Below are 13,633 nucleotides of genomic sequence, written 5' to 3'. Positions count from 1 at the left end.
AGATACCTCTGGGCACAGACCAAGGTTACTAACGCTAAGAATATATGAAAAGAAACAACAGATTTAACCCACTACGGAGGGTACAATTCGTTCTATATTCTTGAATAATTATATACAAGTGTTAATATCTTTGTAAATCCTTTTATACAATATTATTCTTCTATTGTGGCTAATCTTCTTTATGCTTCTTCTTCTTGTAATCAATATAGCCTCTTCTTCTTATGGCATCTTCTTCTTATGACCTCTTAATTAATATGGCATCTTCTTCTTATAATGAATGTGGCATCTTCTTCTTATAATTAATATGGCATCTTCTTCTTATAATTAATATGACATCTTCTTCTTAATATGTCATCTTCTTCTTATAGCCTCTTAATTAATATATCATCTTCTTCTTAAGGTGCCTTCTTCATGCAATTAATAAGGCTTCTTCTTCTTATAATCGCTAAGGTTTCTCTTTCTTGTAATCAATAATATTTCTTCTTCCTTTTCTTTGTCGATCCAAATTGACGGAAATAAAATCAATCCCCCAGACAAACAAAGAGAAAGGGGTTAGTTAAAGATCGCCGCCTAGCCGGCGCTAACCTTAACTTGGAGCTACAGTGTATGCGCTTCCAAATGTGCTTGGGTGCTGCCGTGAGATGGCGCTACACCTGGGAAATAACAACCCAAAAGCCACACGAAACTCTAAGTTCGTGGGAACCGAAAAAGACACAAAATCGAAATTACAATTCGACTTCATTACTTTTGTATATTAATCACTTATGCCGTTACTGAATGATAATTCCCCTTTTCTCCTTATTTATATCCTGTTATTATGTTAAATTTATTTATTTATTTCCTCATAATTAGTATTAATATATACAATCACTATTTCATCATATCTGCTCTTTCCGTTGTCTCTATTTACAATCGTATAAGTTCTCCTGGGTGGTGCCATCTCTTACCCACTTTCTAGACTACTTTATGCATCACCTCATATAACCGTTGTTCCTTTTGCATGCTGCCATCTATTGTCCTTTATTTCAAAGAATAGCAATGCAGTTTGTGTACGTGACAGTTGTGAGGTGAGAGAGATTATTATGAATGTTGCTGGATAATGGAAGTGATTTTGGAAATGTGAATGTGTTAATTTGTGTAGTGAAAAAGTATTATGACCTTAATACAATTTTGTTTGTAATAAGAAGTTTAATTGTGAGTGCAAGTGTTATATATTAACATTAACTGACATCTAAATATATTTTTGATGTGCGAGAGTTAGCAAGGTTTACGTTAACATATCCTTATCTGATTTCCTACTACCTGAGGGCTTCAAAGTAGGCTGATAAGTCTCATGATCGCCGTTGAGGAATAAACGTAAGTTGATCCTTTGAGAATATTCAGGGGAACGTAACAAACTTGGGTACTACTTTACTATACCGGAGACATCTATCAATGATTTATTTCGCAATTTTTTACATTGCTAACGTACTATTCTGCATTGCGGAACATTTCTTTAGGTGAAATAATGAATATCTAACAAAAATAATGTATATTTCTTACATTGACGAGTACTTACTGTTGTTCCTTATTTCCACCAAACCATCCACGGAGAGCCGCAAAAACCATTGACGTTAGGCCAAAAATTCACTATAGCCCCACGAACCATCACGCGGACGAGGTATGCCTACTAGGTTAGGTTAAGCCTGTTAGGTTAGGTTCCATTAGCACTCCTTTCGTTCAATTTAGCATATACGGACAACATCGGCTTGTAGTAGCAGCAATAGCGCGTATTGTACTCTCGTGCAGAAAGCAAATGGCGGCAGCAGCAATAGCGCGTCGGAAATAGATTGTCGTAGAAAACCACATGCATTCGCATTAAAATGGATCAAAACTACATTCCCGAACATCAAAAACGCTACAGAAAATGATTTGCGTAAGTACTTTCTCCTGTAAATTTGAAGAAATCCGTCTCCGGTATAGTAAAGTGTTACCCAAACTTGCTTTCCGAAACTAAATCACTAAAATTACATTTCAAATAGATTTTCTGCTAGGTTGCTTCACTCCATGAAGCATTAGGCCTTGTTCCTCCACAAGGGACGGCGCTAGATTAGCACGTGCAAATACTTATTGTAGGCTTCGGTGACTCTTGTACTTGTAAAAAAATTGTTCCATATTTTTTCATAATTGTCGCATAAATTAAGCCAGAGGTCTCCAAACTCACCGAGCCATTGAGCTATACTTCCCACATTTGAAAATACATGATGAGTGTAGATTGAATATTTTACGATCCTTTTTCGGTTCATAAAAACTTTAAGGTAAGTAATGTTTTTTACAGCACTAAGACGCCAGGGGCCTCGGATTCGAATCCCGGCATGAACATGCGTTTCCTTTTTGAGTGTCCCTTCATCAGTTCCATCATATCATCACTCATCCTCATCGTTGCCATTAGCCAAAAGTGGCATAAAAGCGACACTAAGTAACAAAAGTAAAATCCAATCACGTCAAATTATTATTTTCAATTTGTATGCAACATACAGAAGCTTGCATTTCTTAAAGAGAGTTCAAAACCTGTAAATACCTTTCTTACAAACAGTCAAATTTTCAAACTTGCTTCTAATTATTATCATCTTGCTTCTTACCATGTTAATAAGGATGACACTCATTTTCATCCACAATATTTGATAGGTTGTGTAAACTGATTGTCACAGATATTGGAACGAATTGTCCAGATGTTCATCTGTCCGCAAAAGCAGATTCTTCTGCCACTCCAATATTGCCGTTCTTATCTACAGTCAATTCTAGCCAAACCCCTCACGAGCTACTGGAAATGACCCAGCGAGCTACCGGTAGCTCGCGATCAAGGGTTTCGCAATCCCTGAATTAAGCAATATACTCTAATCTGCCACCTATACTCTGTCCCGGAGCAAGCGAAGGAAAACAAGTCTCTGCGCAAGTAGGGCGCGAGACGGCTCTACCAATGAACATGTGAGAGGAAATGGGATTGCATGGAGGGAGGAAATCGACTGCAGTTACCAGCCTTCGCAGCAGCATGTACTGCTTCGCTCTGCCCACTTGATTACCCCCTCCCCTTCTCTGCCATTATGCGCGGCCTCTCTAGAGATAAACGGGACAGAGTGTAAATGTCAACCTTTCTTCCACGTTGCACTCTGGGCTGTATTTTGCAGGCGAGGCTCTGTCGTCTGTACTCACAACCTGTATAATCCTATGTGTATCTAGTTTTGTTATCTGCCCATACGTGTTAGTGACTCGTTTCATCTATTTCATTTCATCACAATTCATCTTCGCGATTAGCCAAAAGTGGAAGAAATTCGAAGTCAAATAAAACAAATCAATCATATCAATTAATCTAATCTGCTTCGTTCAGGTAATTAAATTAATTAAATTCCTTCTTACTTGAAAGGGATAAGACAAAATATCCACTTACAAAGCGAAGTATACGGTGAGCAGCTGAAAGGAATGAGCAGGGCGACACAACGAAGGGAAGGAACTCTTCAATGAGAGAAATAAGGAAGGTATATGAAGACTGACACAGGGAAGATAGAAATAATAGCCAAGCGGCTTTACAACATGTGGCGAAATGGAGTCACTTCCTACTGTTTCCTAGATTGTAGTGGATAGTGGGAAATTTAATCAGAAGTTTGGCGAACAGATTACCCGTTCGAGCGCATGTATGTGTGTGAAAGCGACGGAAAGGGGGTGGTAATAGAAGCATAGGCGAATGGTGGAAAAAGATAAATAAGACATACCTACAACAGCAAAGAGAAAAGGCGAAAGAAATGCAGGAGAGGGCGAGAGAATACATGTTTCTGACAATCATACATTTTATATCTGCCCACCCTAATTTATCAATATTTTCCTCCTGCCCACCCGGTCAAAATATTCTGGCGCTGCCCCTGCGCCAATCACAATCAACTCTTCCATTTCTGCGGAAAATTTTGAATGCTTATTTACTATATTGCTATGAATTGTTTAGTGGTAAAAAAGGTTTGTTTCGAGACTACATTCCCGAATTCTATGAAATAAGTCATTTTAAAGGCAAATTACATTTTCTCTTTCCAGTTTCCTGGAGATTTACAACGAGAGAGTGCGGGATCTGTTGCAGGGTGGGACGTCATCGAAACCTCGCTATACGCTGAAAGTCAGGGAGCATCCTAAACTGGGGCCTTACGTTCAGGGTAAGTCTTCATGTATGTATTATTGCCTTTGTAGTAGCCAGCGCCTCTGGCGGTAGACGTCATATATTGCTTATTGCATGAAACGTATCAAGCTTGTTGCACATAAAACGTATATACTTGTCGACATTATATAATTCTCTCCTGCCTGTGTGTAATAGATAAATTGTCGACAATTGCTTCTTCAGAAAAAAACACACATGTTGCTCGGGCAAGAGATTTCGGTGAATTTTTGTACGATTGTTAAACTACCCAATCCCAAATATATATAGATAATATAAAGTATCAATTCATGATTTTTATAAGGTAAATGTCGAATTCATATTAATATGTATCTGTACAAAAGTGACAAAATAATATACTATGGCCCTTTACCTCTTTGTTCAACTGTAACACTAATATAACAAAAAAAATCTTGAATTCAGAACTTATCAAAAGAAGTAGTATTTGCACTATGAAAATGTAAGTTTTTCTTGATAAATATATTTGAAACTAATAGAATTTACCTTAATAAATCAAATTATTCAAGCTTACTTTAGGTTTTGCAATAGAATGATTTAAATATTTAAATATAACTATTAGTCATTCAAAACTATTTTAAACATTGAGCTGCACAAAGATGCAGTTAACTAAATCATTAAAAATATAACTGAACACATTTTCACATTATAAATCACACAGATCCACTACGTAATAATTATTTTTTCTCGCTATAAAACAGGTAGGCTACTCTGGTAATTGTCTAGTTTGCAGTGGAGTAAGTATCATGTCCTTCTAACAAAACTATCAGTCGCAAAATAAAAACACTAGTGTATTCATAAATCATCTTAATGCAAAAACAGTTGAGTGAGGAACTGACTACGCAAGAAACATCATTTGTCCCTATCTAATTCATTTATTTGCACTCTCCAATATATACAAGAATCATTCAAGCAAAATGTAATCAGGATTTCAAATATTTAAGAGCATAATGTTTTAAATTTTACAATATTGCTTGATACTTCATAATAATACAAAATCAAATTAAATCGCTTACCAAACGCATCCAATGAAGACTTACTCTTTCGAATATGACTACTTAGTAGATCCAACTTATAAAGATATATTTTCTTCAAATATTTTGCGTTCATTATAGTCTGAACTCTTCCCAATTCTGCTACGAAGGTTCAAACTACATCTCTATTAATATTTCATCTACTAAGCAGAGATACTACTTTATAGTTGTAAATACTTAGCTTCATTCTTTGAATTTCACGTCCTTAATATTCTTAGATTGTTGTACAAAGATTACGTAAAAGACAGAATACTAAAGCTGCGGCATCTAGGAGAGGAAGAATTTATTTGGGTCCAGGCCCCAGAGCCTCGTTAGCCTGCAACATTGCAGTTACCGGGGTGTACTACGTGGAAGTAAATTGATTTTTTTTTGCTTCGCTTTTAAGCCACTTTTGGCTAATCGCAAAGATGAGGATGAGATATGATGAAATTGATGAAAGGACATACATGCCAGTACCGGGATTCGAACCCGGGACCCCTCGCTGTGCAGTACGTGGAAGTGAGGGTGACTTTTGGGAACCCTCTCTACACTTAACCACTCAGAATTCTTGAAAAGATACAATTTTTTCAACCCATATCTGTATTTGTAGAGGGGAGATGTGAGCATTTTCAGTGCAATGGCTAGTAACACAGTACTACGACACTAGGGGTATTCTTGTGAGTGTTCTTCATCAATTTCTTCATATCATCACTCATCCTCATCTTGGCGATTAGCCAAAACTGGCAGAATAGCGAAGTAAAATAAACCAACTCAATCAATCAATCAGTCAATCAATCAATAAAGAGTATAATACCAAAGACTTCTACAACTAGCACTCGTCCTGCTCGTTTAAGAATAGATAACGTAGTCCCGAGGTTTCAGTCTTAAGGGAACTCCAGATAACCTGAGACTGATTGAGTTAGGGAAGATGTTTCTACTCGAGATATCCTGAGACACATTGAGTTAGGTAAGATGTTTCTACTCGAGATATCCTGAGACAGATTGAGTTAGGGAAGATGTTTCTACTCGAGATATCCTGAGACAGATTGAGTTAGGGAAGATGTTTCTACTCGAGATATCCTGAGACAGATTGAGTTAGGGAAGATGTTTCTTCTCGAGATATCCTGAGACCGATTGAGTTAGGGAAGATGTTTCTACTCGAGATATCCTGAGACAGATTGAGTTAGGGAAGATGTTTCTACTCGAGATATCCTGAGACCGATTGAGTTAGGGAAGATGTTTCTACTCGAGATATCCTGAGACAGATTGAGTTAGACAAAATGTTTATACTCGAGATATCCTGAGACCGATTGAGTTAGGGAAGATGTTTCTACTCGAGATATCCTGAGACCGATTGAGTTAGGGAAGATGTTTCTACTCGAGACATCCTGAAACCGATTGAGTTAGAGAAAATGTTTCTGCTCGAGATATCCTGAGACCGATTGACTTAGGGAAGGTGTTTCTACTCGAGATATCCTGAGACAGATTGAGTTAGGGAAGATGTTTCTACTCGAGACATCCTGAGACAGATTGAGTTAGGGAAGATGTTTCTACTCGAGACATCCTGAGACAGATTGAGTTAGGGAAGATGTTTCTACTCGAGACATCCTGAGACAGATTGAGTTAGGGAAGATGTTTCTACTCGAGACATCCTGAGACAGATTGAGTTAGGGAAGATGTTTCTACTCGAGACATCCTGAGACAGATTGAGTTAGACAAAATGTTTATACTCGAGATATCCTGAGACAGATTGAGTTAGGGAAGATGTTTCTACTCGAGACATCCAGAGACAGATTGAGTTAGGGAAGATGCTTCTACTCGAGACATCCTGAGACAGATTGAGTTAGACAAAATGTTTATACTCGAGACATCCTGAGACAGATTGAGTTAGGGAAGATGTTTCTACTCGAGACATCCTGAGACAGATTGAGTTAGGGAAGATGTTTCTACTCAAGACATCCTGAGACAGATTGAGTTAGACAAAATGTTTATACTCGAGACATCCTGAGACAGATTGAGTTAGAGAAAATGTTTATACTCGAGATATCCTGCGACAGATTGAGTTAGGGAAGATGTTTCTACTCGAGATATCCTGAGACAGATTGAGTTAGGGAAGATGTTTCTACTCTAGACATCCTGAGACAGATTGAGTTAGGGAAGATGTTTCTACTCGAGACATCCTGAGACAGATTGAATTAGGGAAGATGTTTCTACTCGAGACATCCTGAGACAGATTGAGTTAGGGAAGATGTTTCTACTCGAGATATCCTGAGACAGATTGAGTTAGGGAAGATGTTTCTACTCGAGACATCCTGAGACAGATTGAGTTAGAGAAAATGTTTCTACTCGAGATATCCTGAGACCGATTGAATTAGAGAAAATGTTTCTACTCGAGATATCCTGAGACAGATTGAGTTAGGGAATATGTTTCTACTGGAGACATCCTGAGACCGATTGAGTTAGAGAAAATGTTTCTACTCGAGATATCCTGAGACCGATTGAGTTAGAGAAAATGTTTCTACTCGAGATATCCTGAGACAGATTGAGTTAGGAAAGATGTTTCTACTCGAGATATCCTGAGACAGATTGAGTTAGGGAAGATGTTTCTACTCGAGACATCCTGAGACAGATTGAGTTAGAGAAAATGTTTCTACTCGAGATATCCTGAGACAGATTGAGTTAGGGAAGATGTTTCTACTCGAGATATCCTGAGACAGATTGAGTTAGGGAATATGTTTCTACTCGAGACATCCTGAGACCGATTGAGTTAGAGAAAATGTTTCTACTCGAGATATCCTGAGACCGATTGAGTTAGAGAAAATGTTTCTACTCGAGATATCCTGAGACAGATTGAGTTAGGAAAGATGTTTCTACTCGAGATATCCTGAGACAGATTGAGTTAGGGAAGATGTTTCTACTCGAGATATCCAGAGACAGATTGAGTTAGGGAAGATGTTTCTGTGAGTTCCTCGCTCAACAAAATATCCTATAATGCTGCAATGTTTTATCCCCTAAGACCTCAGCCAGCACACAGTTAATGACGTCACATCATTGATGACACTGGTGTCGGAGGGGAACGCCAATCGCAGCACTGCGTCGACAGAAGCCAATCATCGCAGCAGCCGCAGTCACGCCATCTTCACGGTGACCTTTGGCCAGGCCAAAATGGACGGAGACCTTCCTGCCGAGGTCACCAGCAGGGTGCACCTCGTCGACCTGGCTGGCAGGTACGTACCTAATCATTGTCTTCATTGATACAGTAATATTTACTATAGCTCTTTTCAGTTGTTACGGCGTGCTCTCTAGAAGCTGGCAGGGGAAGTGGAGAGCGGGGAAACGACCTATCCAGCGCAACGAGACAGGCCGGTTAGAGAGAGAGACTGCAGCGTTGCCAGAGTAGCGGGAAAGAGGAGTTGAAATCGAAAGAACCATGAAATACAGACGTCCCATTGTTCGCGTATGGCCTGAGTATGCGTATTATCCCCATCTCGTGGTCAGTAGAATACCGATAAGTGTATGATATCAAGTGTATACGTTGTAGGAATTCTTTCCAACTGTACCGAATGGTAGCTAGCATTGTCCATTACAATCACTGCGTCTTTGATGTTCCTTTCGTCAAGCGTATCTAAAAACTGCAAAAACCACTGAAAACTAATTTACATTCCTGTAGAAAACCAGTGTGACTGGAACCTACGTGGCAAACAATAATGCGCCCACCTTTACCCACGGACATTTTTAAACCCCCTGTACCCTCTTTATTTTGCCAGATTTTCGTTGGAGCGTAATTCTAATGTATGTACGTTTCATCTAAATGAAATACCTATATAGGGCAAACGTTCCTTATTTTTTAGAAGATGCATTTTTCGCAAAAACGTTACTCTGGCTGTAACTATATCGGCTCTCTCCATCAGAAATCGTCTACTGTCATTGCTCTTTTTGTACTTGAACCCCATATACTTCAGTATCCTCCACAACGACGAAACTCCCCACTGAAAGCTTATTTATGTATGCAAATCAACGAAAACTTGTTCAGTGTTGGATATTCACCCTTTACATAATACCCGAGGATAATTCTTCTTGTTATATCTTTATCGCAACCGTCGATTGCCTTTGTGATACTGTTCCTTTTGATTCGTTTGCGCGGTGATTCAAATGACGTGGAACCCGACGCCTCAAGACTATCTTTGCCTTCCCTAACAATATGCTGCACAGTTAGCGTCACTCCACAAGCTTCCGACACTCTCTGTTGCACTTTGTGCACACTTACCAAGGGAAAACTGTTTTCTGCTTCCTTTTGAAAATATCCATGAGCCCTACTGATTATTTTCCTGCCTTGGCTACGAACTACCTCCTTCCTGTTCGCCATCGTACGATACTTACTGCGTTGATAAACACAAAGCTCCCAATGGAACAGCGAGAGTACAAATAAACGTCACATCACATGCCACATACACGTTTATCGAAGAAACAATGCAGTTAGGCAATACACGACGCGACAACAATTACTCCCACGTATGTTATTCCTACATTCCGCTCATAACAAACAGGAATCAACACGGGCAAAAGACCATCAGCAACGCGGTGAATTGGCAACACAGCAACGTGCAGAACGAAGTTAGCGCTGCAGCTTCCTCCCGCAACTGCGTAACTCTCGGCTCCACCGCTAGGTGGTCTGTTCTCTGGTTGGTCAGCGCCATGTTCCCCGCTCCCCACTTCCCCTGCCAGCTTCTAGAGCGCACGACGTAAGAACTGAAAAGAGCTATAGCAGGGCCTTTTTTTTTTTTCTGCTGGTGACTGAACAACATAATGCATGGAACCGGATACGTTACTACTCGGAAGCCGGATATTTTGGTATCCGGATGTGACCATCTATAGTTTGATTTCCACTTTAAACTGTAGATTGAGACTTGGTTAGCCCATCTAAGCATAGAGCAAACTTAAAACAAATAACTAAAACATTCTAAACCGAGAACGAGACGAAAAGAGACTGTGAAGTCTTTTCTCGGCCCTAGCTCTAAATCCAAAAAAACGTGTCGCACGTTTACCACAGTAATATGGATAATCTTGGTAAATGATGAACAGCGTACACTACACAGTGAAAGCATTATAGTATTTAATTGCGATATACCAGTAAGTTTGATCATCTTTGACGAAACCTGTAGCGAAAGAAGACTCGTAACATAACGGTGAGAATTGCAGAAAAAATAATGGGATTGAAAACCTTAATTGAATCGACTAAAACGTTTGGAACTTTTCGTGTATCACCAGCAGTTAATAAAATAGGAGAAGCCGTTATTAAACAATATTATGCTCTTCAAAAATTAAGTATTTTCAAGCCGACGAAAGTTCCAACTAAGGAAGGGGTGCATTATTTCTCATGTAATTCAACTATCCAACTTCGTTCCCTAACAAATTTCTTTTTATTAACACTTCCGCAAACTATGTGTTTGCAGAATAAATTGCTCCTACATTGGAAATCAGTATCCGCTATTGGGTGTCAAAATTGGGGGAAGGGGGGATGGACAGTTTAGTTTTTCTTGGTAGACAAGGCTTAGCATTAAGAGGCCATACTGTGAGGGCAAGAAGTGAACGGGAACCGCCCCCTCCACGCCCTTCTAATGGAAGCCACTGTTGGAAATGAATAAATTATATGTAGTTGTTTTGACGGAAGTTTGAATTCTTCTAATACAGTGATTTTCGGCGGTTCGGGACACACATTACATATGCCCCTTTCGTACCCATCAATACAATAAACAGCAAGATGAAATGAGGTTTTTCTTTCTCCGATTTGTCTCCCCCCCTCTTTCCACTAATCAGACGATCTGCGCACGCCTATGGTAATTATGGTAATTTTTGACAGTATTATAATTAACTGGCTGATTACCTGGCGTTGCCCGGGTATTTATTTATCCCAATCTTGTATTAGACAGGAAAATAATGAGTTCTAACTATAGTGTAAAATGTAACTAATTTTAAATGTGATCGTGAATGTCACCAATTAGCTTAGCGACTCCGAAAACTATGGATTCGACACTAATCTAGGTCATTTGTGGAATTATATTTTTCACCCCCTCTCACCGCCCATGCCGATAGGTGATGAACTTGAAGTTGAACCGCATTGGGAGTGTCACGAAAACTATGGATTCCATTCGCAGCACAGCCTGAATGTTAGACAACCCGAGAAACACTATCGCTGTGCTGGATTGTATACAGTCACGGATGTCTATTTGTGCGGAAATTTAATATCGGTCGTTCTTGTTTATTTTTACATGTCACCCCTTCCCACCCCACCCCTAGGGTTGCCAGGGGTGTCCTACCCCAAAAATATTATTTCCAGATTGTAAGTGATACGTGTACCAAGTTTGGTTGAAATTGCTCCAGCCGTTCAAGAGTTATGTAGGAACAAACATATATACACCCACACACATACATCCATTTTTATATATATATATATATAGAGAAGATATATGTATAACTGCACCTATATGTACAAAAACACTTATGAAAATTAACGTGGTTATTGCAAGTTTCAGTGAATGATAAAATATGTGTGTGACACCCATGCAATAATTGGTTATTACTTTTTTATTACTGAAGGTAATTTTTGTCGTTATTATAATTAATAACTGCACTTATATAAACAACGAAGGAAGCAGTGATTCAATAACCAAATAGTTTCTTGAAATTTAGTGATAAAAAAGTATAGGCCTGTAAGTTTTTCGTACGGCACGAGTAAGCTACGTTTAACACAACGTAAATGGCATCAAAGGTTAGTTCATAAGCACACATCGTAATTCCATTGGGCAAACCTGAAGCTACGCATAAACCCAAACGATTGCCAAGCATCCAATCAATTCGCCAGGATTCTTCTTGGGAACACATGCATCTTTCCCAGCAGAAAATCGAAGCAGCCTCCCTATAATTAGGCTGACTGTAAATCAAAGGTGCATGTGTGCTGGTTAAGCAGTGAAATTGCTCTGCGCGCCTCCTGACGGAAAACAAACACATTAATTCTCCATGCGCACGCGGTCAGTGGCCCCTATCGACATTTCTCGGTATATCTACCTCAAGCCCGAAAGAAAACAAAGGGACAATCTTGTCTAATCACTAACCAGTTCGGAAAATTGCAACGCTTATGTACAGTCTCTCGGGCGACTGGGAAGATGAGTTGATGGATGGTGATAATGAAGGAGCAGGCATGGCTTTCGCATGTCGATCAAATACAGATATGTATAAGTAAGTCGCGTTCGTACAGTGCATACAAAATAATTGTTGTCATTTCGAGAACTGCAAGTGCATTTTCTTCCTTCAACTGCAATCAATTATCATTCTTAATGTGTTCTTTTTTACTATATTTGTCATTATTATCATTATTATTATGTGTGTTTGTGTAGGGCGTAATGGTAACGTTTTATCAAGGGAGTCCCGGGTTCGGTACCCGGTGAACGCATTGAAATGAATTGTTGTTTTAAAGTCACCTTTATGCACAGGTAGGCTAATCGGGACTGAATTTACAGTTTAAATTGGGTTCCGAAACACCGTGCAATGCGCCTCTACCAGGTATCGAACCCGGGACCCCTTCATTACAAGGCGACGACGTTACCACTACTCCATCGGGATGGAGGCAGTGGTTTACACTGTAGGTCCACTCCTGATTAGCCTATCTGTGCATAAAGTGGACTTAAAAACAGGAAGGAAATGTGTGTGCGCGTGGTGTACTTGGTTATTAGCATTCGTTCTGGAGCTGGTGTATTTTCAATAAGCTTACCACTGTACAAATTAAGGTTTTTGCTTGGGGGAAGACGATATCATCATTTGCTGAATTCAAAAGTAAATATGAAATTATTATTATTATTATTATTGACTCGTACAAAACCTTAAAATATAAACGGAACACACAAAACTATTATACGGCTAACTCCACTGGAGTGCTCGAGAATCATTTATGATTTACTATCTGATATGGATTAGAATTTTAAGTTGCATGCTTCTTCTATTCACTGTTCAATTTCTTCCGTTCCCAGTGAAAGAGCAAACCAGGAACAATGCAAGGAGCGGCTGAAGGAAGGTGCCAACATCAACAAGTCCCTCGTCACTCTTGGGACGGTCATCTCGTCATTAGGTGAGTGTCATTCTGGTACCCGGGGACCGAATTTATATGTGTGGAGACCCTAAGCTAACATCATGAGGCCTACATACAATATCAGTTATAAGTTTTAGGACAAGTTTTGACAGATCGTTAGTTATATATTATATATTTCTTTAAAATATGTGTACCACATTTTGTAGCCATTTTCAAAGCATTTTTTTCCCGCAGTCGAGGCTTTTAGTTATTTTTGAAGATGAAGGCCATGATATGGAGCCCCCTCTCTTAATCCAAGTGTGTTCATCAGTGAGGTTGATCAAGCTCTCAGGAATGGCCAAA

The 13,633-nt window shown here is 39.3% G+C and overlaps 1 protein-coding gene across 1 annotated transcript in view; it reads left to right on the top strand.

The window, feature by feature from the left end:
• The window catches only part of LOC146000279 (uncharacterized), a 208,957-nt gene that overhangs the window by 154,839 nt on the left and 40,485 nt on the right, over positions 1–13,633 (top strand). Inside the window, exons 6-8 of the mRNA XM_083137759.1 lie at positions 4,063–4,178; positions 8,225–8,435; positions 13,233–13,330. Coding sequence (XP_082993885.1) covers positions 4,063–4,178; positions 8,225–8,435; positions 13,233–13,330 — 425 coding nt within the window. The remainder of the gene's footprint in view (positions 1–4,062; positions 4,179–8,224; positions 8,436–13,232; positions 13,331–13,633) is intronic.

This window comes from Lepisma saccharinum, chromosome 16 (genome assembly GCF_977018435.1).
Source record: "Lepisma saccharinum chromosome 16, izLepSacc3.1, whole genome shotgun sequence".
Classification (NCBI taxonomy): Eukaryota; Metazoa; Arthropoda; class Insecta; order Zygentoma; family Lepismatidae; genus Lepisma; species Lepisma saccharinum.
This window is presented reverse-complemented; position numbering and strand designations above follow the sequence as displayed.